Source organism: Mustela putorius, unplaced genomic scaffold, assembly GCF_011764305.1.
Source record: "Mustela putorius furo isolate JIRA1106 unplaced genomic scaffold, ASM1176430v1.1 tig00537227_pilon_pilon_pilon, whole genome shotgun sequence".
In the NCBI taxonomy this organism is placed as follows: domain Eukaryota; kingdom Metazoa; phylum Chordata; class Mammalia; order Carnivora; family Mustelidae; genus Mustela; species Mustela putorius.
The window spans coordinates 25,159,675-25,185,323 of record NW_025422368.1 but is presented as its reverse complement, the minus strand read 5'-3'; the positions used below and the strand labels follow the sequence as shown (position 1 = coordinate 25,185,323).

The 25,649-nt window shown below is 36.7% G+C and overlaps 1 protein-coding gene across 6 annotated transcripts in view; it reads right to left on the bottom strand.

Annotated features, from left to right (window-relative positions):
* The window catches only part of CCDC91 (coiled-coil domain containing 91), a 356,615-nt gene that overhangs the window by 30,268 nt on the left and 300,698 nt on the right, over positions 1-25,649 (bottom strand). For 2 of the 6 annotated variants that reach the window (XM_004755696.3, XM_004755698.3), the window contains one exon: positions 3,904-5,007. The exons of 2 other annotated variants lie outside the window; for them this stretch is intronic. In XM_004755696.3, coding sequence (XP_004755753.1) covers positions 4,897-5,007 — 111 coding nt within the window. In that variant the 3' untranslated portion in view covers positions 3,904-4,896. Of the gene's footprint in view, positions 1-3,903; positions 5,008-7,499; positions 7,822-25,649 lie in introns of those variants that run through there. 2 more of the 6 variants (XM_045073379.1, XM_045073380.1) reach the window with 1 other exon arrangement.

Genomic DNA, 25,649 nt, shown 5'->3' with positions numbered 1-25,649 from the left:
ATCGATTGCTTGATTGATTTAATCATTTATGAACTCACAATTATATAGGAAGTCCACACCACAGGCTAGGCACCATGGAATGCCCTCAAGACACAATAGACACAACAGATGCGGGTTCTCCCTTTAAGAGGAGCAGTCGTGTACAAAAATAAGACACGTTATTAATTAAAAATGACAATTACAAAAATTTAAAAAATAAAATAAAAACAAAAAATTTAAAATTAAAAAAAGAAATAAAAACAATTAACACAAAACTATTATTTGCTTCTCTAAGTACTCCATAGGGAAAGCCCAGTAGGTAACATGCAGGGTGGAGAGAGGTAAAATTTAAAGGGAATCAACATGTGGAGAATGGAAGCTTCTGAGAAAAAGAAAACAGAAACCTGGAGGACAGCAAAGAACATCTTACTAGGGCTTTTCCTTCTGTTTATATAGCAATGATTGATGCCCAAACAGCTCCTGCATTGCGGCAGATTAGGTATAGGAAAGCGTGTTTATTTTTCAATTAAATAAAGGGAATAGTTTCAGTTTTGCCTGGCTTAAGACGATTCTGGCAGTCACAGCTGGGAGGTCTTGTACAGTTTCTGCCCACTTCATCGGGTGCTAGTGGTGATGCTACAAGTTAAGTGGCCCATGGACTAAGAACACGCTGGCTCTCTGCTTCTTGTTAGTAGAGTCTCTCGAGCCACAGTAGAGCTGTTTGCCGGTATGTAAACAGAAGACTAGGAGCTGAGTGCTTTGATCCGACTCTCCTTCTTCTCTTTGGAGTTTTAGAAATGTTCTCCAGGTTTTTATCTATGGCTTTTTTTTTCTTGTTTAGGATTTAATATGCAAAAGCTATATTTTTAAATTAGTGACTAGAGAATTCTTTTGCTTTTATTGTTCTTTAAAGCGTACACATCATTTCCTGATTCTGTTCAGTTTAACTGCCAGATTAAAAAAAAAAGTTATAATTATAGATACTTGACTCAGTGCAGAATAACACCAATCATAGGGACATTGTTCTGGTTTTGATTTCAAAGCAATCACTGAGCAAGGCTCCGCTGAATTGGAACATGAATCAGCATTTAGCAGGGCTGAGTTTAAACCTCTACTCCAGATTCTGAGTGACAGAGAACTTCTAAATAGGGCACTGTTTGTTCATAGTTTTAGGTATCTGTGATTTACTTGGCTTTGTTAGACAATAGGGGCTTTGGTTCAGTTATATTTTTAACATTCCTTAAAATAAATCAAAGAGTGTTCCCATTTTGGATGCGGATTAGTATGGTGGAGGAAATGAAGAATTTACAAGTGCCGAGTGTCCAGGGATTATGCACTGGGCTCTGGGTTGGATTGCCTTGATTATTATTCTTTTGGTTGCACGGAATAGAAACTGGCTCTGGCTCGACTAGGGGAAAAAAGTAAGTGGTGTTGGCATACTGGAAGAATATTTGGGTATCTCATCGAATCCAGGACTCAGGCACAGCAGGGATCACGGGACTTCTGACCTCAGAAGTTCTTGTGGATCTGTCTCCCTAGGGTAAAGCAGTTGAAGGGTCTCACTAGATGATTCTTCACAGGAGGCCCATTGGGGTCCGGTCTTCACTTGTGGATCAGTCAAGGTCCAAGGGACTGGATAATAAGTGTTTTTAACCACTTGTTTTTGGGCAACCACACCTGTATTTTGTGGGCGGTTCCCAGAGAAAAGGGAATAATTGTGAACTGGTGGCCATACTAGCAAGGTCTACTCTATGGAGCATTTTATTTTATTTTTTAATTTTTATTTTTTAAAGATTTTATCTATTTATTTGAGAAAGAGACAGTGAGACAGAGCATGAGAGGGGAGAACGTTAGAGGGAGAAGCAGACTCCCTGAGGAACTGGGAGCCTGATGTGGGACTTGATCCCAGGACTCCGGGATCATGACTTGAGCCGAAGGCTGTTGCTTCCAACTGAGCCACCCAGGTGTCCTCTATGGAGCATTTTAAAAGCTTAATTGGATTTTCACTAAAAGCCTACAAAAACCACTATTTCCACCTCACAAAGAGAAAACTGAGACTCAAATTGGTTAGGCAACTTGTCCGACGTTCCACAGTTAGAATGTGGCAGGCCCTGAGCTCCAACTAGGTTTGTAAGAGGGGGTAGTCTTCTTCTTAAGATTAAAATAAAGTGAGGAGAGTACATGAACTAGAGAGTTCCAGATATCTTCTCATGGAGACAGTATTAGGTATCTCCAGTAGACTAGAAAGACTAAAACTGCATGTCATAAACTCTGGGTTGAATCTTAACACCACCTGGTCATTTTCGGCAAGTAAACACCTTTCCACTAATAAATGTGGATATATCATCTCCTTCACTAGATACTGTAACCTTATAGGTCACTGGGAAAACATGTGAAAATACCTGGCACAAAAAGAAGATACTCATCTGGAGGGAGGGAGAACTTTTCTATTAATGAACCCTCAAGCATGCTATTAAAAATGGGGTCACAGTTTGAAAATGGCTTTATCATTCCAAAAATCAAACTGCTGTCTTACTCTCAGCCTTTCAGATGGTGCCTTACTCATCTAAATATAAAAGTAGAAAATGCTACATAAAAAGAGTTAAGAAAGTCATACAATAGGCAAAGAAAGTTTTACACACAAAACATATGACTACTTTTCTTTGAGACTCTGGGCTCACATTCAGGGGAAGACTCTCTCCTTTAGTCATGGCACAATATTTAAGCATTTAATTTTCTCATTGGCTATGACCTGAGATGGTCTATGTCCTTTTGATAACCAGAGCAAAAAAAGAATAGTTCTCAATGAGATCTAGAACTTGAACGTCACTGAATAGATAATAAGCCTGGAAGGATTAATGTATTCAAATAATCATTTCTTTGCCCAGATGATCATGTTTAGTTCCCTTTAAGGACAGCTCTCCGGGAAAGAAGCACCATACAGCAGTCCAAGAGTTTCTAGTTGTGCTTGCTGGGTGTTCTGCAAATGCTCCTAGACTGATCAGTATCAATTTGTTTCGAATTACTTCAAACAACAACTAGCCTAAGTTAACAGCAAAGCTGGAACTCTAGAAGAAAAAAGGCAATCTGTGGTGGTAGGGGCTGAACAAACGGTGTAGACTATTTTATTTTCTTGACATTTCTACTATCTCTGGATCTTAGTTTCAGTGAACTTCGATGCTTCATTTTCATCTAATTCATGTTTTAGTGATTTGCAAAATTTCTTATCATTTTAAATTTGAGGACAGAGAGTCAAATGATTTTAAATAGGACTCTAACACTGTGTTATTGGCTTATTCCTGAATTAAAAGCCCTCCTTCCTCTATTTACTAGGCTGCATTTCAAGTGAGTGGCCCGCTTGCTTTAATTTCTTTTTTAAATTTACAAGAGAAAACTAATTAGTTATCCACATTTAAAGATTGTTGGTAAACATTATTCTAAATGGTTAGGAGGAGGTCTACTTTATTTTTATTTTTTAAGAAAGGCAGACTGCCACGTGCACTGCCTCATTTGGATGTGTCTGGAGTCTTGGAAACTTGACTACCCTACATTCTCCTACAAATGGACCTTGAGAGCTTATTTGGAGGGAGGTTCTAGCAGGGGAACGCAGCTACTCGTATACCCTTGACTGAAGAACGGTCCTCTCGGTCCTCTCCTCTACTGGGGAAGGTCGTCCTCTTCGACTGAGAGCGCAGCTTCCAGAGGGACACACATGGAGCGGTGAGGGAGGAAGGGGACACCCGCCTACCCAGCCAGATCAGCAGAATCAACCCTGGTGATCAATGGAGTGATAGATGTTGCAGCCAGATCGCCCTCACATCCGAGGAGGTCTATTTTAAAAACATCATCATCCATGGATATAGAAGTTTGAGTAAAAAAGATTTTTAAAAAAGATTAAAAAAATAAAACTAATAACCACATACATTTTTGGAGTTCTTTTTATTACATTGAGAAATCTCAGAAAAGTACAAAGCCCATGGAAATAGAAGCATTTCAGAAAACAAAACAAAATATTTGCATACATTTTAATGACAGAATTTTAGTTTTGATGTTAAAAAAACTCATGATTTCTCATTAAAGTACATTACTCATGATTTAAGTACATTCTGAAGTACTGGGAAAGGATTTTATATCTTTTATATTTGAACCTGAATTCCTAAAAATGGCTAAGTTCTATTATATTTCTGGAGATTAAGTTCATGATAATGATTAATAAGAAAAATGATTTCACTGATTTATAGTGGCTTTGAAGAACAGAAACAGAAAATAAGCATATATCACACACATACCCCTTTAGGCAGTACATCAGATCTAAGCTGAATTAATATAATAATGTTCAGTATTTTTAATTGCTACCAGTGAAAACACATAGATCCCACTACAGAAAAGGGATCTGGTAATATCAGAATGACTCTTTGTCATATCAGTGTTTTACATTGAAGTTATATAGATAAGTAAATGATGCTGAAGTCCATGCTGTTTCTATCCTCAAAATCAAATAAAGGTCTGATTACATTCTAGACTCTTATCAAGGGTCACTGTGAAGCATTAAGTAAAGATAGTTACTATTTTTTGCCAAATACAATATAATAGGCCACCGGAGGCTATTAAGTTTAATTAGCTTTTGGTAACATGGCAATTTTCAACGGCTTTTAGGTCACATCATACTTTCCATTGCTGCACTATGACAACTACTACTCCTAAGAAAATGACAGTAAATGTAAAGGAGAAAACAAAAGAAAATAAGTTAGATCTCGTGATAGTTCTTCTAAATATTGGTTTGGTTTACCCTTGAAGTGGAAATCAATTCTCCAAGGTTTGGAAGGAAAACAAAAGCATCTTTATACTTCACAGCATGTATTTTGGAGGTCCAATGATTTATCCACTGCCAGTGTGGGTTAGCTTGTCATGTTCTCTTTATTCAATGTCAACTGGTTCTGTAGCTATTAACGCACTTAACTGTTTCTGAGCACAAGAGAGGAACAGTTCCAAACTGGACAGGCTTCTTTGGCGGATGACTTGATCAAGCTGTTGGTTTTTTGTTTTTTGTTTTGTTTGTTTGTTTTTAAAGAGAGAGAAAAAGAGAAAAAAAAATACACTTAGTTGACAGATAAAGAATATTATACCACCGAAGCCCAGTAGAGAAAACTTGAGATAATGATGTAGAAAATCAAATAGTGCCTTACATTTGGAGACAATGGAGTCACTAATTCTGGCCTGTAACAGCTAAAGTGAGATGATGCTCATTATAATTTTAAAAATTGATATTGGGGGGTGCCTGGGTGGCTCAGTCGTTAGGTGTCTACCTTCGGCTCGGGTCATGATTCCAGGGTCCTGGGATCAAGCCCCACGTCAGGCTCCCTGCTCAGCAGAAGGCCTGCTTCTCCCTCTGCCTGCTGCTCCCCCTACTTGTGTGTGTGCTCTCTCTCTCTCTTTCTCACTATCAAACAAATAAATAAAATATTTTTAAAAAATTGATATTGGTATTCAGTTATTAGAAAATAGCCTAAATTCAGTCACAGTGATTTCAGAAAGCAAAGATATAAGGATGTCAGTTCTTAATGAATATACAGACTAAATAGCCACAAAGAACATATAAATATTATAGATGTAAAAAACAAAAGAAATACACAGTACAAAAATACAGCATAATTACATTATGCAGAAACTTTAGCAGAATTAAGAAAAAGTGAAGAGACCATGTCCTGAAGTTGAAGTTAGAGAAAGTGCTTGGGACAAGTGTATTTTAAGAAATACTTGATACTGTTGAAACTTATTTGACCTGATCTTCCTGCTGAGTTAAGAGACTATTTTAATGTATCAATAACAAATACAGTGAACAAAAGGTTAATAATAAAGTCGTATAATTAAGAACTTTCTGGATGGTAAGGATTATTGAATACATCAAGTTAAGTTTCTAACTTCCCTTCTGCCCTAAAATATTTGCTCATGATCCAACAGACACATGAAAAGATGCTCAACACCACTCATTTTCAGGGAAATGCATATCAAAACCACAAGGAGATATCACCTGACACCAGTCACAATGGCTAAAATCAACAACAAAAAGAACAAGGGATGGTGAGGATGTGGTGAAAAGGGAACCCTTATGCACTATTGGTAGGAATGCAATTGGTAGGAGACGTTTGGAAATGTATGGAAGAAAGTATGGAGGTTCTTCAAAAAGTTAAAAATAGAACACTACTGAATATGTACCTAAAGAACACAAAACACTAATTCGAAGAGATACATGTGCCTGTATGTTTATTGCAGCATTATTTATAATAGCCAAATAAAGGATGCAGCCCAAGTGCCCACTGATTGATGAATGGATAAAGATGTGGTGTGTGTATATTTTATATACATAATGGAATAATATATATAATAATGGAATATTATTCAGCCATAAAAAAGATTGAAATCTTGCCATTTGCAATGACACACATGGAGCTAGGGAGTATAATGTTTCTCTGACTTACTCTGAAGTAAGTCAGAGAAAGACAGACACCATGTAAATTCACACATATATGGAATTTAAGAAACAAAACAAATGAGCAAAGGGGAAAAAAATGAGAGAGAGAGAGGGACAAACCAAGAAACAGACTCTTAACCATAGGGAACAAACTGATGGTTACCAGAGGGGAGGTAGACTGGGGGATGGGTGAAATAGGTGATGGGGATTAAAGGGTGGTCCTCCTGTGATGAGCACTGAGTAATGTACAGAATCGGTGAATCACTGTATTGTACACCTGAAACTAACAGAACACTGTATATTAACTATACTGGAATTGAAATAAAAAACAATTTATTTTTATTTTTTTTATTTTTTATTTTATTTTTATTTAAAACAATAAAAAATCAACTTGCCCATGGTGTAAAAATAACCAATGACAACACATTGCCTACAGGCTACAGAAAAATGAAATAACTTAAAAAAAAAAAAAGGCAAGAAAATTCCTTCTCACAGTATATACTTGTCAGATTTATATAAAAGCTAACATAATCTTCCCATAAGCTTTCCCCAACATAAAAAAACAATACAAACAAGAATTCTGTTAAATTCCATCTCTATAAACCACTGATATCCAAAATGACTGAAAAACTGGAAGGTTAAAATGTTGAAATATCCTAAAAATTAGTTAGTAAAAATGCATTTAGCAAAATGCTCATGTAAAACACTGAACACCAGTAAGACTCCTTTCAATTCTAACAGTTTGGGATATATATATATATATACATATATATATATATTCTCTCTATATAAATATATATATACATAATATACATTTATATAAATATGATAGAAATATAACTATTTATATAATTATAAATAACATATAATTATATATAATATAATATTTATATATTTTATGATTTATAGAAATAATATATAATATATATTTTTATAATTTATAGAAAGAATATATAATTTTATATATAGAATATACATAATCATATTTAATTTATATATAATTATATTATAAATATATATAATTCTAACAGTTTGGGATACATATACACACACACACATACACACACACACACACACACACATATACATACATATACAGAAATAGGATTTCTGTTTATCGTTTTTCCTCCCTTTTTTCCCCTTTTTCTTTCAGATGATACCTTCAGGGGAATATATGCCTTCTTCTCCACATGTCTATTAAACAAGACAGTTCATTAGAATATAAACCCCAAATGAGCAGAGATCTGGTCTGTCCTGCTGACGACTGTAACCCCACATCTAGAAGAGGGTCTGACACATGTTAGACACTCAATAAATCTTTGCTGACGTTGATGAATCAAGAAGTCTTCAACCAACCAGAGCAAGGCAATCTATCAGGAAATGACAGATCCATGTTTAATTCTAAAAGTGAAAACATGTTTGACCTAGTCTAAAAGATAAGTAGGAAAGGGAAAAAAAATTGAAGTATGAATATTTGTAGTTTTAAAATTTTACACTTGGTCCAAATTTCAATAAAACAGAAGAAGGTACTAATACCAATTGCAGTCCATTCCCAGTGGTTTCTGTGTACTTTTGGAGGGTTTCAAGCATTGAAAAGATGGGTTTTTAAAAATATTTGGTCCTGATCTTATAATTGTTAACTATGGGAGGGTTCACATAATCGCATTGTTCCAACTGCCATTACTGGAACTTTCCCCATCTCATTTTTAAGAAATTACTTGACTGTATTCCATCATTTGATGTAGCCGTTCTCCCCAGTGATAGACATGAAAATTTGTTCCAGTTTGGTCTTGTTTTTGAAGCACCACGGAAATTAACAACCTGAGTGCACTCCCTTCAAAAGATATTCAAGGGTATCTCTTGGACAGATTCCAACAGGTGAAATTTCTACATCATAAGATCTACATATTTTAAATTGTGATAGATAATACCAAATTGTTTTCCAGAGTGGGGATGCAAATCTATCTGTCCCATGTGCAAGTATATGAGAGGATGAGTTTCCCGTTTTCTTCTTTAAAAGGGTTGCATACTTTTCCTCTGTGCATTTATTATTATATATACATATATATAAAATATTTTATTATTTATTTGAAATTATTCTTTTGATAGAATAAATATTATATAAATAAATTATAATATAAATATTATAAATAAATAAATAAATATCTATTGGATCGCTCTTAATCTTTTGCTATTATAACCAATGCTGTAATGAGCATCCTTGAACACAGACCTCTGTACACCTAAGCTAGATCTTACAGAGACTGCTTAAGCCAAAGCCTGTGTCACCTGCAATGTTATTTTCGTGATGAATCAGGTTTCCATGTAGGCAAGAATCTGTCTCTGGGCTCCCTGTTCTGTTCCACTAGACAATTCACCTATCACCACACAAATATAATGCTGGTCTAATTACTACAACTCAACAATAAATCTTAATGTATCACATATTAACAAACACATTACCAACCATAACACCAATATTTCAGAAGAATATAAATTAGTGACCATCTGTAATAAAACTGAATTTAAAAAGGAAGTGGGTGAGACTACAGATAGTCTGATACACTTTTTCATACAGCACAAAAGCCAAGCAAAATTCAGAAATGTATTATTTCGAGTTATATCAATAGGCAACAGAATATTTGTTTTTGAGGCAAGGAAATTATGCAATCACAAATGAGGATAGTTGTATCTGGAGTTGTATATAGAGTATGGTGTCAGGCAGATGGACATCTGGATTCATTCTGAGGGGGCTTTACAAATATGTTTCATAACTCATGTGCATATATCATAAATGTTAGCTTTAATAGTTCAAAGTCTTCTAGAAGCTCCCTAGAATAATTAGGAGTTGTATTAAAATAAAAGTTGACTGAGTATCTTAGAATTTATGAATATTAGACAGAAGAGAAACTTTTCTCCTGAGGGCCTATTGCACAAGCTCACATAATTAACAAGCCACCTGTGGTTGTCGCTAAGTGACAATAATCACCTGGATTTGTGTGCTCAGAATGAATATTCTGTAATTTTTTTAAAAAGCAGGGATATATTCCTGCCTATATATATATATATATATATATATAATATATATGCAAAAATATGCAAAAAGGTTTAATAGATTTATTTAAGTATACCAAGCACTTCTCTCTTTTTGCTTGTGGAACTAGTGGATTAGAAGAACATGGGACAGGGGCGCCTGGGTGGCTCAGTGGTTAAAACCTCTGCCTTTGGCTCAGGTCATGATCTCAGGGTCCTGGGATCGAGCCCCGTATCAGGCTCTCTGCTCAGCGGGGAGCCTGTTTCTCCCTCTCTCTCGGCCTGCCTCTCTGCCTACTTGTGATCTCTCTCTGTTAAATAAATAAAATATTTAAAAAATAAAAAAGATCATGGACATACTAGTTTTGGGTTTAGGCAGCTCCAAATTTCACTTCACATCTTTCAGCATGCCTCCCCAGAACTGTCTGAAGTCAACAATCCACTAAATCAACAGGCACTCAACACTTTAAGGAGCAATAAGTTGACACTGATCCTTTATGGGAAGGAAGATAATTTGGGCCATCACAGAGCTGAAATTCCAATTTGGCGCGTCCTTCCTGGACATGATACAAAAATCCTGTCTGTGAAGAGGAACACTTGAGACCTTTCTCTTAGAAAGATGGCGGATTCCTCTCTCTGAAATGAGTGCATCAAGCTGATGTTCTTGGAAAATTCCTGAATTTCAACAGTTTCTGTTTTATTAGGCATTACCTTACTATCCTTTATTGAGGCAAGAAGAATTTTGGCAAAGTATTCAACTTTCTTTGCCCCTTGAAGACTGGAGCTTAGTTCTGTGTTTGTGGCTTTCACTTCAAAGTGAGTCAAAGATTTGTATTCTATGACTTTGTGCTGACAATATTATGTCTAGAGTAGTGGTGGTAAGCATTTCTGGGTATGGGATTTACAATCTCTTCCTAACCAAGTAGCTCTAACTGCTTTGTTTTCCCCTCCATTTTCTGTTGCTTCAGCTGAAAAAAAAAAAAAAAAAAAACCACCCACCCTGGAAATTCTGAGGTCTCTGAAACAGACCCCTGGGCTTTATTAATCTTTCTTCCCTCTTTGCATCATTTCAGTTTGTATACTACTAAAAGCCATTGCAAAGCATATTACTTGCTAAAAGTTAATAAGGTTAGGAGAAAAAGAAAAGAACACATGAATTTCTAGTAATTCCCTGCATTAGATTTACCTGTTAGTATTTTATGCCACAGCAAAAGAAGAAAAACATCTCTAGATCTTAGCTTTCATTTCAAAATACAAATATGATGGATGGTGAACTTATATACGTCTGAATAGCACAATTCAAAATCAGTAACAAACAAAAATGGCTTATTTAAGAACTGTTAAGAACACTGTTTACAACCCAGAAAATCTGATACATCGTATGTGTGTGTATAATATATATTTTATGTATATTATATATACATATAATACACTTAGTACTAATTGTGATTTCACTATCTTTGGGGCTTCTACCAACAAGACACATAAGAGATGTGAAAGTACTAAGCTGACTTCTATCAATGTTACTTTTCCAGCCTGCCCTCCACCATATTTTAAACTATGCTTAAAAAGTGATCTACTTTTTTAAAAAAGCTAGAATGGATATCAAATTCACTGATGGAAAGTGATTTCATAAACAAATGTTATCAGTTTAGTAGTAGTAACCTTTATGGGTTTGGTTTTTACATTCACTAACAAGCTCTTTCCTGAGCACTGAGGAAAGGTATGATGATCTGAAACTGTAATTACTCAGACAGATTTTCCAGTTAGTATCAACATATTGGGTAAGAAAGATTGTTTACCGTCTAATAAGAAACGGAATAGTTCTTCAGTTACTTATTTATTATAGTGCTGACCTTTTAATGGTGTATTTGGATATGAATGCTTCTCTTTTCTGACTGTATACACCTCTCTCCAAGAAACCCTCAAGCTGTTGTTTCATTTACAAGTTTGAGATTGAGGCATTCAATTAGTCAATCAGCTAATCAATAAAAAAGTCAAGATTGACCCCTATCCTTACATTATGGCTCTGAGACCTGAGCAAAAAAGGTATACTATAATGTCCTTTTCCTTAAGAAGCTTTTAATCTCTTTGGAGAGACACACATGCAATAATTGAACAAGCAGGTGCTCTTATGTAAAGAGAGAATCTACTGGAAGATCATACACGGGGTGGGGGCGATCAAGGCAGGAAGGGAGCAGTGCAAACGTCAAGGAGGTGCAGCTTGAACAGGAGCTCAGAGTATCAAGAGCGTTTCCTTAGACAAAGAGAAGATGTATTAGAAATTTTAAGAAAGCACATTAGAAGAACAAAGACTGTTGAGAGACGCTGAGGAAGGAAACCTGAATGCAGTGGAGAAAGTCTGCTTACAAGTATTCAAACACTCTTTCATTCCCTCATTTATTCACTATTTCTCCAGCACCTACTACGTGCCAGACATCATTTCAGGCACTAGAAATACAGTGATGAATGGGACAAGTCTCTTTCTTATATAATTTATACTATAGTTTGAGGAAACAAATAATGACTTTTCAGGTAGAGATCAGTCCTTTAAAAATAACAAAGTAGGCTTTGACAGAGAGAGGGAGAGATTTTGAGGTAGGATGAAGAGGGAAGGCACATGGACAGGGTGGTAATGAAGAGAGCTGAAAGGAATAAGGGAGGAATGGAACCATACAAAAGCATCAGGAAAGGGTGCCTGGGTGGCTCTGTGGTTAAATGTCTGCCTTCAGCTCAGGTCATGATCCCAGGGTTCTGGGATCTAGCCCTGCCTCTGGCTCCCTGCCCACTGGGGAGCCTGCTTCTCCCTCTTTCTGTTCTGCCTGCCACTCCCACTGCTTGTGCTGTCTCTCTCGCTGACAAATAAATAAAATTGTTTCCAAAAAAAAAAAAAAAAAAGCATCAGGAAAGAAAATTGCACGGCAGATGAACGGCAAAGGCGGAGTCCAAAACGTGGGTTCAGATCTGGTGTGACTGAAGACTGGCAACCCATGTAATAAAATGGAGCAAAATGAGCCAGGGGGAGAAGGAGGGAGGATCCGAGAAGCAGACAGTGTTCAGAGTGTGGCGGACGTTATGGGTCGTGGGAAGACACGGGAGAGTTTGGAGTAGGACTGTGACCATACTCGATTTTAGAGAAAGAGCGACTTTGTTACTGTGGGCAACAGACGGTAGTGGGGCGAGCGCAGAAGAGGAAACCCCACTGAGGAGACTTCCGGTTTGGGAAGGGCAGACCACCAGCCAGACGGCCAGCAGTGTGAGCTCCGCAGCACTCTGCCTGGGAAGGTATCTGAGACGGGATGAGCTTGGGTTGCTGAGGGATTAGGAGTGGGGGTAAAAGGAATAGAGAAACAAAGGTGATTCTCAGAAGGATATTGCCATTTCCTGGTGATGGACTGCAGCTGGAGTGAGGTGGCCCTAGGAAAATGAGAATTTTGTTTTGGACAGGGTTAGTCTGTCTAATCCTATCAGATATGGCAGATTCTGGATGGAAGACTGCAGTTCAGCAGGGAGGGCAGGGCGAGAGATGCGGATTTGGAAATCATCTGTATGGAGAAGACATTTAAAGCACAAAAGGCCTTAATCTGTGGAATGAATGTAGATAAAAGAAAAGGTCAGAAAACTAAGACCTGGTGCACACTAACAAATGGCCTGGTCAAGGAGCAGTGGGATATGAGGTTTGGGGGGTAATCAACGTGATGGGTTGAACTGTGTCCCCCCAGAAGATATATTTAACTCCTAACTCCCACACCTGTGAATGTCACCTCCTTTGGAAAAAGGATCTTTGCAGATATAATTAAGATGTAAGATGAGGTCATACCAGATTAGGATGGCCTTCAAATCTAATCCTTAGTGTCCTAAGAAGAGACAGAGAAACACGGAAATAGACACAGGGGAGAACACCATGTGAAGTTGGAGGCAGACTGAGGCTGATGTGGCTATAAAGGAAAGAATGCATGGGATTTGCCAGCGACACGGGAAGCTAGGAGAGGGGCACAGAACAGATCACACCCTGGCGCCTTCAGAGACAGCACAGCCCTTCCAACACCTTGATTTGGGGACTTCTGGCCTCTGGAACTGTGAGAAAATAAATTTCTGTTGTTTTAAGCCATCCAGTTTGTGGTATTATTATAGCAGCCCTAGGAAACTACTAACAGTGATTTTTCCAAATCATTGAGGTCCTTACATACCAGAGTAGTGTTTCCCACAATGTATAAAGCACTATTTCTATGTAGCACACGCCCTGTTTGTGTGTGTGTGTGTGTTTTTTTTTAAGGCTTTTTAATCAAGTAAGTTTGAGAAATGCAGGCTTAAAAAAGGTCTCTTTTCTTTATAACTTCTCAGCGCTTTTATGCTCATAAGCATTGTGAACTGCTAAAATGGCTATAGTACATAGTAACATTTCTCCACCTTCTTAAACTTTGTTATTATGTGTGTGCATGTGTGTGCATAAAGCATACTTTGGAAAATGCCCCACAAATTAATATTTCTTGAGAACTCCTGTAGACTCAAAACAAATTACACGGGGCGCCTGGGTGGCTCTGTGGGTTGGGGCCTCTGCCTTCGGCTTGGGTCATGATCTCAGGGTACTGGGATCGAGCCCCACATCGGGCTCTCTGCTCAGCAGGGAGCCTGCTTCCTCCTCTCTCTCTGCCTGCCTCTCTGCCTACTTGTGATCTCTGTCAAATAGATGAATAAAATTTAAAAAAAATTACAAATATAGGAAGAACACTATACTGATTGAGTTTCCCCTTAATGAGTATTCATGGAATTTTAGTGGAAAGGTGTTTTGAGACTTCTTAGTCTAGTATCTGTATTTTATAGTTGTGGAAAATTGATGCTCTGAGTGGTTAAAAGACCAATTTCACAATCTTAAATGTCTTCCTACAACTAAAAAATATATTTAAATATATTAACCTGAGTTTATCTTTGCTTAAGAAACCCTCTGATGTATCAAGTATATTCTAGTGCCTCCTAGGACTCCTCCCTAAAAGGTGCTAAGAACCATTCTGGGTGAGATAACATTACCACTCTTAGCCTTAATGGACACATGAAGGAAGTGGATTATGGATTGACTGATTGATTTTAAAGATTTTATTTATTTGTCAGAGAGAGAGAAAGACAGGGAACACAAGCAGGGGGAATGGCAGGCAGAGGGAGAAGGAGGCTCCCCGCTGAGGACGGAACCCACATGGGACTCGCTCCCAGGACCCTGGGATCATGACCGAAGCTGAAGGCCAACGCTTAACCAACTGAGCCACCTAGGCGTCCTTATGGATTGATTTTAAAGCTTAACATGCAAACATTACTGTAACCGTCTGGTATGTTTTATGAAATCATCATAATAAGGCCTGACAGACTTGAAGAAGACCAAGTTATTCTTAGTGGTGATTACTTTTATTCTGTGGCACTTAAACATTTTTTGCTCTAAACACCATCATCTTTACTTGTTTCCTATATCCTCCAATTCTGCTTCTCATCACTTTAGCCTAAGAAAATTTACTTATCTGTAACATTACTAGTTGCATTAATGGAGGTCCTATGGTATCTGTTTTATTACTGGTTCACTAACCGTAAACAGTTTCTCTTTTAAAATACTCTTTTCTTTATATTTTCAGATAAGCAAATTTGATTGCAAGAGGGATAGATTGTATATAAAGGTTGAGTTTAGACATGAAATCTCCTCTCTGGGAATACAACTATGGCATTATTGTAAATCACATTGAAAGAGACTTTGAACCAACTTCAGGATAATAATGTTACATAAAATACATGTTTAGAATAACTCTGACTCTAAAAGAGTCAATAGAGTCAGGGCAGTGGTTTTAACTAAGGCAGTGCCAGTTGCCTCAACCTTGAACTTCGGAAAATGTAGGCCTCGCTTCTTTAGCAGAACCTTGGTAGAGCATCATTCATGTCCCATGAAGACTTTCAATCCAGAGTTCACATCTCCTTTTCTCTTTGAGAACACTTTTCAACTTTAAAGTGTACTTCAAATCTATCTATTTATATAGTTAAAAATGTCAACATATAAAGAAGTTGTGTAACTTTCTACCATGCACAAGATGAATTACAGATGCTCTTTTAGAGTAAATGAGAAACGGGTATAAAGAGTCTTAAACCCTATCAGCCACAACTAAAGGATTGTTTTTTGGCTTTGTTTTATTTTGTTTTAAGATGTCTTAGGGTAACTAAATTCTCTGTTTTTGAATCATCTAAAGTAAGTTCTACATATTTGGGCAGTTCTGCCTTTTTATCTCAAACTGCCATAGAATCCACTGGGAAATGGGAATATTCATTTTAGCTTTTGCTAAATCATCTGGACAGAATAAACCAATATGCATTCCAGACTCTGATGTGCAGGCAAACCACCTTAGAATACAACCTTATTTGATCTTAAAGCAAACAGCTGGCTGGAAAAGGATGCCCTATGGTAGTAAGTAAAATTTTACTCTTACTTATCTGGTAGCAGGCACTAGACTTTATAATATGACCTTCCATATGTGAAGTTCAATGAATTTGGGGGAAAAAAATGATTCTGGTAACAACTGCTTTACTCCTAAGTCTGAAAATTTCCAAAACAATGTAAAAAAAAGGGGAAGCCACAGATTGAGGGAAATTTTAGAAAAAGAAGGTAAAGGTAGATAAAACTAATAGTAGTTGTGCAGAAATTCTGTCTTAGGCCTTTAAACCATACGGTTATATTTACCCATTAATAAGTTCCATATCCTACTTTCTAGAGTTCAATGGCAAGGAAAGTGTTTATCTCAAATATAAGATGGATTGATTCTGGCAAGGCAGACTAACTGATTTTAATATAACATTCCACATAAAATTTTTTCATCCAATTTGTTACACGCTCCCAAACAATGAAACAACCTTTTTTTCCTACATTATTTTTTCAAGAACTGGGTTGCTGCAAATATTGCAGTCTGCAGGATGACATTCTATAAAATAAATAAACACAAAGATCCTAAAGAAATACTGTTAAGTAATGAAATGTTCAAGTAACAAACACAAACTCTTGTATTTTTTACCAGTTCATCTTTTCCTTTAAAGATTTTAGCAATTCTTATGTGTCAATATAAGGAATAATATCTGCCAATTATTATCTATGTCCTCTTTTGTTTTGACCTTCAGCAATATAAATTTCATTTTACTTTGAAGCAGAAGAAGGAATTACATGACCTCTTGGGTCCTGTCTCCCCATCCTATCTTAAAATCTCAGATGACTGATAACATTTGCTTTACATGTGTCAATCTACAAAAGCAGGCAAGTGGCTGTCTTCAAGGCTTATTCTGGAGCTCTGTGCAAACAAATACTGAAGATGACTTACAGTGCAGGATCAATAACCCTGTAACGTTGAATTAAGTATGCACATAGTTTGTGAATGCAACTTTTCTTGTTTTGAGATTCTTTTTTTTTTCCCTAAAGATTTATTTATTTGACAGACAGAGATCATAAGTAGGCAGGGAGGGAGGCAGAGAGAGAGAGAGGAGGAAGCAGGCTTCCTGCTGAACAGAGAGCCCGATGTGTTCCCAGGACCCTGGGATCATGACCCGAGCCAAAAGCAGAGGCTTTAAGCCACTGAGCCACCCAGGCGCCCCTTGTTTTGAGATTCTTGTTCACCTGCCATGCACAGGTGAGCCTCTTTATGTGTTGTATTATTTGTCTATTATGTGTAACCAATCACCCCAAGTCTGGTAGTTTAAAACAAAAAGACAAATATTTATCATCTCATGGTTTGTGGGTGAGGGAATTGGGTGCTGCTTAACTGAGTGCCTCTGGCCCCTGCCTATGTAGGGGTTGCAACCAAGTTCTTAGGTGGGCTGTGGTCAAGTCGAAGTTTAATTGGGCAAGATCCTGCTTCTGACCTCTCTCAGTGGCTGCTGACAGGCCTCAAAATCTCCATTTGTAACAGAGCTCCTGTGAGTCCCTCCACAAGGCTGCCTAATGATAAGGCAGCTGACTTCCCAAAGCAAGCAATCCACCAGAGAATGAGAGGAATCAAAAGCACATCAGGAGAGCGGGACAGCACCCAAGACAGAAGCCACAATCTTTTCATAACCCAATTCCACTCAGTCCAGCCCACACTCAAGGTGGGGAGATTACAGTAAGTGCACTGGGAAACATAAAGTATGTATTATCTCGTTTTTATTCTCTTGGAACTCTATGAATGAGGACAGTGAGGCTTAGAGACAGATAGCTGGGCCCAGCAGCAGGGCCAGGATTCAAATCCAGGTGTGTGTGATACAAACCTATTCTCTGAACCACAATACTACACTGACTTCTCAGATAAGGACTTCAGCTATGACTCGGGTCCTTGCCATAATATCTGCTGTGCGATAAAATATGTAAGTTTCTTGCATTGCATATACTCATGCAAAAACCTGTCAAGATGCCAAAAGCCCTAAAGTCATTAAAACATGTAGTTATCTTCTCTTCCTAAACAGTAGGTTCAGGAAGGTTCCTGTTATATTAATATACAAATAGCTCCTTGAAAATGCAACAGATGTGTTTAAAGAAAAGCCAGCACAATAAATGCATCATATAAGAAATCATTGCCTTAGTCTACAAACTTCAGTGGCCATATATAAAAACAACAGACTACTTCCTGCTAGGTCCATAACAAAAGAAAAGGAAAATGTAATTAATAAAGACAATCAATTTATGGTATGGATCTCACCTTGCGGCACCTTGGAGACTAAGACAGTCCTCACTTGCTTACCTTTACATTTCCATTACTACTCATACAACTAGTCAAATACCCAAGTGTGAAATACTACAGAGCTGTGATGCATATCTAATTGCCAGTAGGAAATCCTCAGTATTCAAAATCAAACCAATGGAATAAAGTGCCATTTAATCAAATGGAAGTTAGTTTGAATAGACTTTTTTCTCTCATTTTGAATATATAGGACTGCCCCTCCTCTTCATTCATGATTTTATGGTGTGTACTTGATCACTGAAGCCTTACGGAAAAAATACCATCTGTCTGGCACATTTTAAAACAGATTTATCCTACTGAGGAAACCAAGTGGGAAAACATAAAGTCAGTCCTCCTAAAACCCTTTGCTGCCTCCCAGCTGGATCAAGAAACATAAGAAAACCCTCACCATCCTCCTTCTTGTAAACAAGTAAAGGAAGTTGGCTTTCAATTAGGAAAGCTAAACTTGGATATTAGTGCCTAAAAATGGCAATAGCACCTGCTCAAATAGAAGATGCTGAAAAATAATTAACACTAAACACCCACCAAACAGCAGAAAGCTGTGAGCTCTCGCTCCAATATCCATTTTTCTTACCCATAAAATTCCAGTTTAGTTCTAGAACGACACAACATCCTCAAGCCGTCACTCCCAAGACTCCTAGTTAGGAGTAGCTCAAGAGATGGGAGTGTAAGTTACTGGATAGGATCTCTAGGAGAGTTCCTTAAAAATGGGACATACACTTGTCCCAAATTCTTTTTCCTTTAATTTTTCCCCCTTTTCCTTTTTTCCTCCATCACAGATGTATTTACTGGAGCTCTAGCTACTATTCTGTAGCCTTGAAAATGAAGCCTGTGCTAAAGATAGAAAAAGTACAAAGACAGAAGGATCAGAATCATTTTATGACTGTTAAGCTTCCATCTTAGCTCTAAACAGCTTACCTCTGGACTTACTGATGCCGTTATTTCTAGAGTATATGAATGGTAAAAAAATAAAAATAAAACCACCACAATGATCAGATTGTAGTGATCACCTGAACATATATGTATTCAACTTTCATTGGCAAGTATCTTTTTTTCCTCTGATGGAGATTTAATATAATTATGTACATGTCACAGAGTGCTGGCTGCTTATCAGAGTTAATCTGCAGCATCAGGTTGGAGTTTCCCAGAGACAAAACTATCATATTTTACACATAATGTTCACAATTTTAAATTGATTAGGAATTTTATATCTCCAGACATCCTAAGTGAACTTGTTCATTAGGTAAAATTTTATCACTATAGTTTAGAATCCATCCCCATTATATGTTTTTCAACATTTTTAGGTCTTATTTATTTTTTTACTCTTCTAGTTTGTGAATGCAACTTTTCCTTTATATCTCTATCAGTTTCACACTCATTTTTTTAAAAAAGATTTTATTTACTTATTTGACAGACAGAGATCACAAGTAGGCAGAGAGGCAGGCAGAGAGAGAGGAGGAAACAGGCTCCCTGCCGAGCAGAGAGCCCCTGGGATCACGACCGGAGCTAAAGGCAGAAGCTCTAACCCACTGAGCCACAGGTGCCCCCACACTCATTTTTGATGCTCATTTACCATTAAGCAGGATTTTTAATAGAATATATATATCTATATGTGTGTGTATTCATATATATATATACATATATATATATGATTTAATTTATTTACTTTCCATGAATTACTTCTGGAACAAAATGGTATTTAAACTAAAAAAATACTTCAAGAATCATATATATGTATAGGTACCAGAGAGAGTCTGATCTAAACCATATAACTAGGAAAACTTACATCAACAATAAATAGTATTAATAACTAAAATGCCAGTTAATGTTATAAGAACTTTACATGTGCTAAATCATTTTATTCTCATAACAATTTTATGTGAAATAAGCACTATTTTTATCTCCATTTTATAGATGATTAAAATGTGGCCCACAGTTTTAAGTACTTGCCTAAATTTACACATCTAATAAATAGGAAATCTTGATTCAAAAACCCATCCCCCAATCATATACTGTATTTCTATTACTAAGAAGAGAGTACACTTATGCCCTGCTACAATGTTAAAGGTTTTTCTAAAAAATGGGACAATCGAGTACTATTAAAAGAAAATAAGAAAAGGCCAACAATCTTTCTCTCTTTAAAAATCTGTGGGAAATTTGCAAAGCAGAATTGGTGGCAACTTAGGTAGAAATTACATAAATTGATGATCCATAGCCCAGAAACATTTGTGAGGTTTGTATGAAAGCTATTTAACTTTCATTTCTATTTCAGCCATTTACTTTTCTTGTCAACCTAGTAGCACTATTGTATTTGCTTTTTCTTTTTTGTATTTGCTCCCATTTCTTACCTCTACTTGTAGGTGAGAAAGGTTCAGAAGAAAATGTGGCAATTACTCAAAATGTTTTATGTAACCAATCCTCACCAAGCATCATTACAAATGCACTGGAACTAGGAAGCAGATTAGTGAGGGGGGGGGGCTAATTTTCTTAAAAAAAAAAAAAAAGTTATCCATAAGTACACATTGCAATTGAGATGTCCCTGGAATACCATATAATGTAGCAACATGGGCCCAAGATAACTGCTCTTTCTCTGCTGCAAAGCGTACTACCTGAGGACTCAGTTAAACAAGGCAATACAGGCAGTACATTAAACATTTTTCTTACGTCATAGTGTGAATTAATGCAGCCAAAGCATTGAGACTCTTTCTTCTTGTGTTTTACTGTAAACAAATGACATTATGCAAGGGAATGGAATGATCAAGTACTCTAAATTGTTGGTGGTAAACCAAATGTAGATTATTATCATATAGAAAGTCCAGGGGTATGACCAATCCAAATGACTTACAACCTCATTAACTATATAGGTATCACTGTGCTTAGGGAAAAAATAATGAGAGTTCTGTGGCGTATATCTTGATTTTTCTAAATTAAAGACAGTGAAGAGTTGAAAGTCTCCAGGAATACCAAGATAGTAGCACTGAATTTAACCATATACATTAAAAATTTATTAAATATAAGTATGCCAAACTAAAAATCCAATCATAGTCTTTGATCACTTGAAAACCTAAGAGTCAAAAGTTATATGAAAACCTACTACTCTTCTATGAAAACCTAAGAGTCAAAAGTTATATGAATTCAGAGCATAGAGGTAGAAAAAATGCTTCCTAACTCATTCAGTAAGGAATGAATAACCCTAATACCAAAAGCAAAGGCATTACAAGAAAAGAGAACTACAGACCATTTTCTTTCTTGAACATAGACCCCAAAATCCTCAACAAAATATTTGCAAATCAAATCTAAAAAAGTATAAAAAGAATTACGCCTATGACAAAGTGGGATTTATTCCAGCTATGCAAGGCTGGTTCAACCTTCAAAATATCAATTAATGTAATCAATAAGCTAAAAAAAAAAAAATCACACAATCATATCAGTGGTCAGAGAAAAATTACTTGACAAAAATCCAATACCCACTCATGATAAACTCTCAGCAAACTAGGAAGAGAGAGAAACTTTCTCAACTTAACAAAGACAATCTTATAAACAGCCTAGAGCTAGAGCTAATATCACACTCCAGGTGTCAAATTCAAAGCCTTCCTACTAACATAAAGTAGAAGGCAAGGATGTCCCCTCTCAACCATTCCTTTTCAACATCATACTCAAGTTCTTGCTAGTGCAGTAAGACAAGAAAAGGAAACAAAAGGTATAGATTGGGAAGGAAGACCTGAAACTGTCTGTTTTATTATAAAGGGATATAATCAACTCTAGAAAATCTCAAAGAATTCACACACAAAAAATTCCTGGAACCAATAAGCAATTAATAAGGCTGTAGATACAAAGTTAATATACAAAAGTTAATATCTTTCCTATATACAAGATCTCTCTCTATGTACAATATATGTATATGTATATGATCTATATAAGGAAAACTAAAAATGATAAAGTCAAAGAACTAAATAAATGGATAGAAACAAGTCCATTGATCGGAAGACTCAATATTGTCAGGATGTCAGTTTTCCCAATTTGAACTATGGATTCAGTGCAATCCCAATCAAAATTCCAGCAAGTTATTTTATGGACATCAATAAACTGATTCTATAGTTTATATGGAGAGACAAAAAACTCAGAATGGCCAACTCAATATTGAAAGGGAAGAACAGAGTTGGAGGACTGATGCTACCAGACTTCAAGCTTTATTCTAAAGTGACAGTAATCAAGATAGTGTATTACAGGTGAAAGAATAGATGAATACAGATGAACCGGACAGAACAGAGAGTCCAGAAATAGAAACAGAGAGTCCATAAATATAGTTGGACTGATCTTTGACAAAGGAGCAAAGACAATACAATTAAGAAAAGATGGTCTTTTCAACAAATGGTACATACTGGAACACCTAGATATCCACAAACCAAAAAGTGAATCCAGACATACTGTATATACCTCTTCACAAAAATTAATTCAAAATTAATTACAGACCTAAAGGTACAATGCAAAACTACAGAACAGTGGAAAAATTCTGTATATTATAATGAGAGATACGTGTCATTATATATTCGTCCAAACCCACAGAATATAACAACACAAAGAGCGAACTTTTGTGTAAACTTGGATTTTGGCAATTATAATGTGTCAATATAGCTTTATCAATTGTGGGGGAATGTTTATTATGGGGGACATTATGCATGTGCCTGATACAGGGAAACCTCTGTATTTCTCTCTCAATTTTGTTGTAAACCTAAAAATATCCTAAAAAATTAAGTTTTTAAAAAACTTTTAGCTATATGGTGGTCTCATTTTACAGCTCTTCATTCCTTCAAAGAAAACACTTAAGTATATTTTTAAATTTATGGTGAGTATATACAGAAATACATATTTTGCTTAAAAACCTAGTCTTCTACATGATAGGAGAGTTTTACATAAAAATGAATTAAGTGTTTCTAGCATTTCCTGGATTGTTGACTGAGAAACTTGGAAAAGCTAGAATGATATTTAGAGAGGAGGACCACCATGCTAACACAGATCTTAGATATACCTCTGCAGGAGTAGTCTTCTTCTGATGTAGTGTTAAATCTGGGATTGCCAAAAACCCAACGGCTCATGGATTGCTGTAAAAATTTTCAATCTAGTATTCTTTTTTAAGGGAGTCTTGAACCATAGTTAAGAAGAGACATGTTTGTTAATTTTGGCCATTCTAACTGGTGTAAGGTGATATCTCAATGTGGTTTTAATTTGAATCTGCCTGAGGGCTAGTGATGATGAACATTTTTTCTTGTGTCTGATAGCCATTTGTATGTCTTCATTGGAGAAGTGTCTGTTCATATCTTCTGCCCATTTTTTGATATGATTGTCTGTTTTGTGTGTGTTGAGTTTGAGGAGTTCATTATAGATCCTGGATATCAATCTTTTGTCTGTACTGTCATTTGCAAATATCTTCTCCCATTCCGTGGGTTGCCTCTTTGTTTTTTTGACTGTTTCCTTTGCTGTGCAGAAGCTTTTGATTTTGATGAAGTCCCAAAAGTTTATTTTTGCTCTTGTTTCCTTTGCCTTTGGAGACACATCTTGAAAGAAGTTGCTGTGGCTGATATCGAAGAGATTACTGCCTAAGTTCTCCTCTAGGATTCTGGTGGATTCCTGTCTCACGTTGAGGTCTTTTATCCATTTTGAGTTTATCTTTGTGTACGGTGTAAGAGAATGGTCGAGTTTCATTCTTCTACATATAGCTGTCCAGTTTTCCCAGCACCATTTATTGAAGAGACTGTCTTTTTTCCACTGTATATTTTTTCCTGCTTTGTTGAAGATTATTTACCCATAGAGTTGAGGGTCCATATCTGGGCTCTCTACTCTGTTCCACTGGTCTATGTGTCTGTTTTTATGCCAGTACCATGCTGTCTTGGTGATCACAGCTTTGTAATAAAGCTTGAAATCAGGTAACGTGATGCCCCCAGTTTTATTTTTGTTTTTCAGCATTTCCTTAGCGATTCGGGGTCTCTTCTGATTCCATACAAATTTTTGGATTATTTGCTCCAGCTCTTTGAAGAATACTGGTGGAATTTTGATCGGAATGGCATTAAAAGTATAGATTGCTCTAGGCAGTATAGACATTTTAACAATGTTTATTCTTCCAATCCAAGAGCATGGAATGGTCTTCTTTTCGTGTCTTCTTCAATTTCCTTCATGAGTGTTCTGTAGTTCCTCGAGTACAGATCCTTTACCTCTTTGGTTAGGTTTATTCCCAGGTATCTCATGGTTCTTGGTGCTATAGTAAATGGAATTGATTCTCTAATTTCCCTTTCTGTATTTATACCAGTTAGAATGGCCAAAATTAACAAGACAGGAAACAACATGTATTGGAGGGGATGTGGAGAAAGGGGAACCCTCTTAAACTGTTGGTGGGAATGCAAGTTGGTGCAGCCTCTTTGGAGAACAGTGTGGAGATTCCTCAAGAAATTAAAAATAGAACTTCCCTATAACCCTGCAATTGCACTCCTGGGTATTTACCGCAAAGATACAGATGTAGTGAAAAGAAGGGCCATCCATATCCCAATGTTTATAGCAGCAATGGCCATGGTTGCCAAACTGTGGAAAGAACCAATATGCCCTTCAACGGATGAATGGATAAGGAAAATGTGGTCCATATACACTATGGAGTATTATGCCTCCATCAGAAAGGACGAATACCCAACTTTTGTAGCAACATGGACGGGACTGGAAGAGATTATGCTGAGTGAAATAAGTCAAGCAGAGAGAGTCAATTATCATATGGTTCACTTATTTGTGGAGCATAACAAATAGCATGGAGGACACGGGGAGTTTAGAGAGGAGAAGGGAGTTGGGGGAAATTGGAAGGGGAGGTGAACCATGAGAGACTATGGACTCTGAAAAACAATTTGAGGGGTTTGAAGTGGCGGGGGGGGGTGGGAGGTTGGGGTACCAGGTGGTGGGTATTATAGAGGGCATGGATTGCATGGAGCACTGGGTGTGGTGAAAAAATAATGAATACTGTTATGCTGATAATAAATTTTAAAAAAAGTAAAAAAAATAAAATTCTTAGTAAAAAAAAAAAGAAGAGACATGTTTGAGTCTTGTTTATTAAGGGCATCAGGAGAAGGACTGAGGCCTTTGGGGAGTGTCACGGACAGTTTCTACATGTATTCTATAGATAAGAAACAGAATTACAACAGCTCCATTTGACTGATGAAGCATGTGGAGCAATCATCAAAAAAGTGGGATTAAGTTCTAGAAAGCAAAGAAAGATAACTGGCATTTCTTCCTCTTAGGGGACTCTATCTCACTATTTGATGGTCATTCTACAAAGCTTCATTGTATTAAAAAAGCTAATGACATGCAACAGTCACTGGTATAAAACTCTTCACAAAAAGTGGTGCAGAGTATTAATATTAGGACTCAGCATTCCTTCCTTCATTTCAACAGGTTAATTT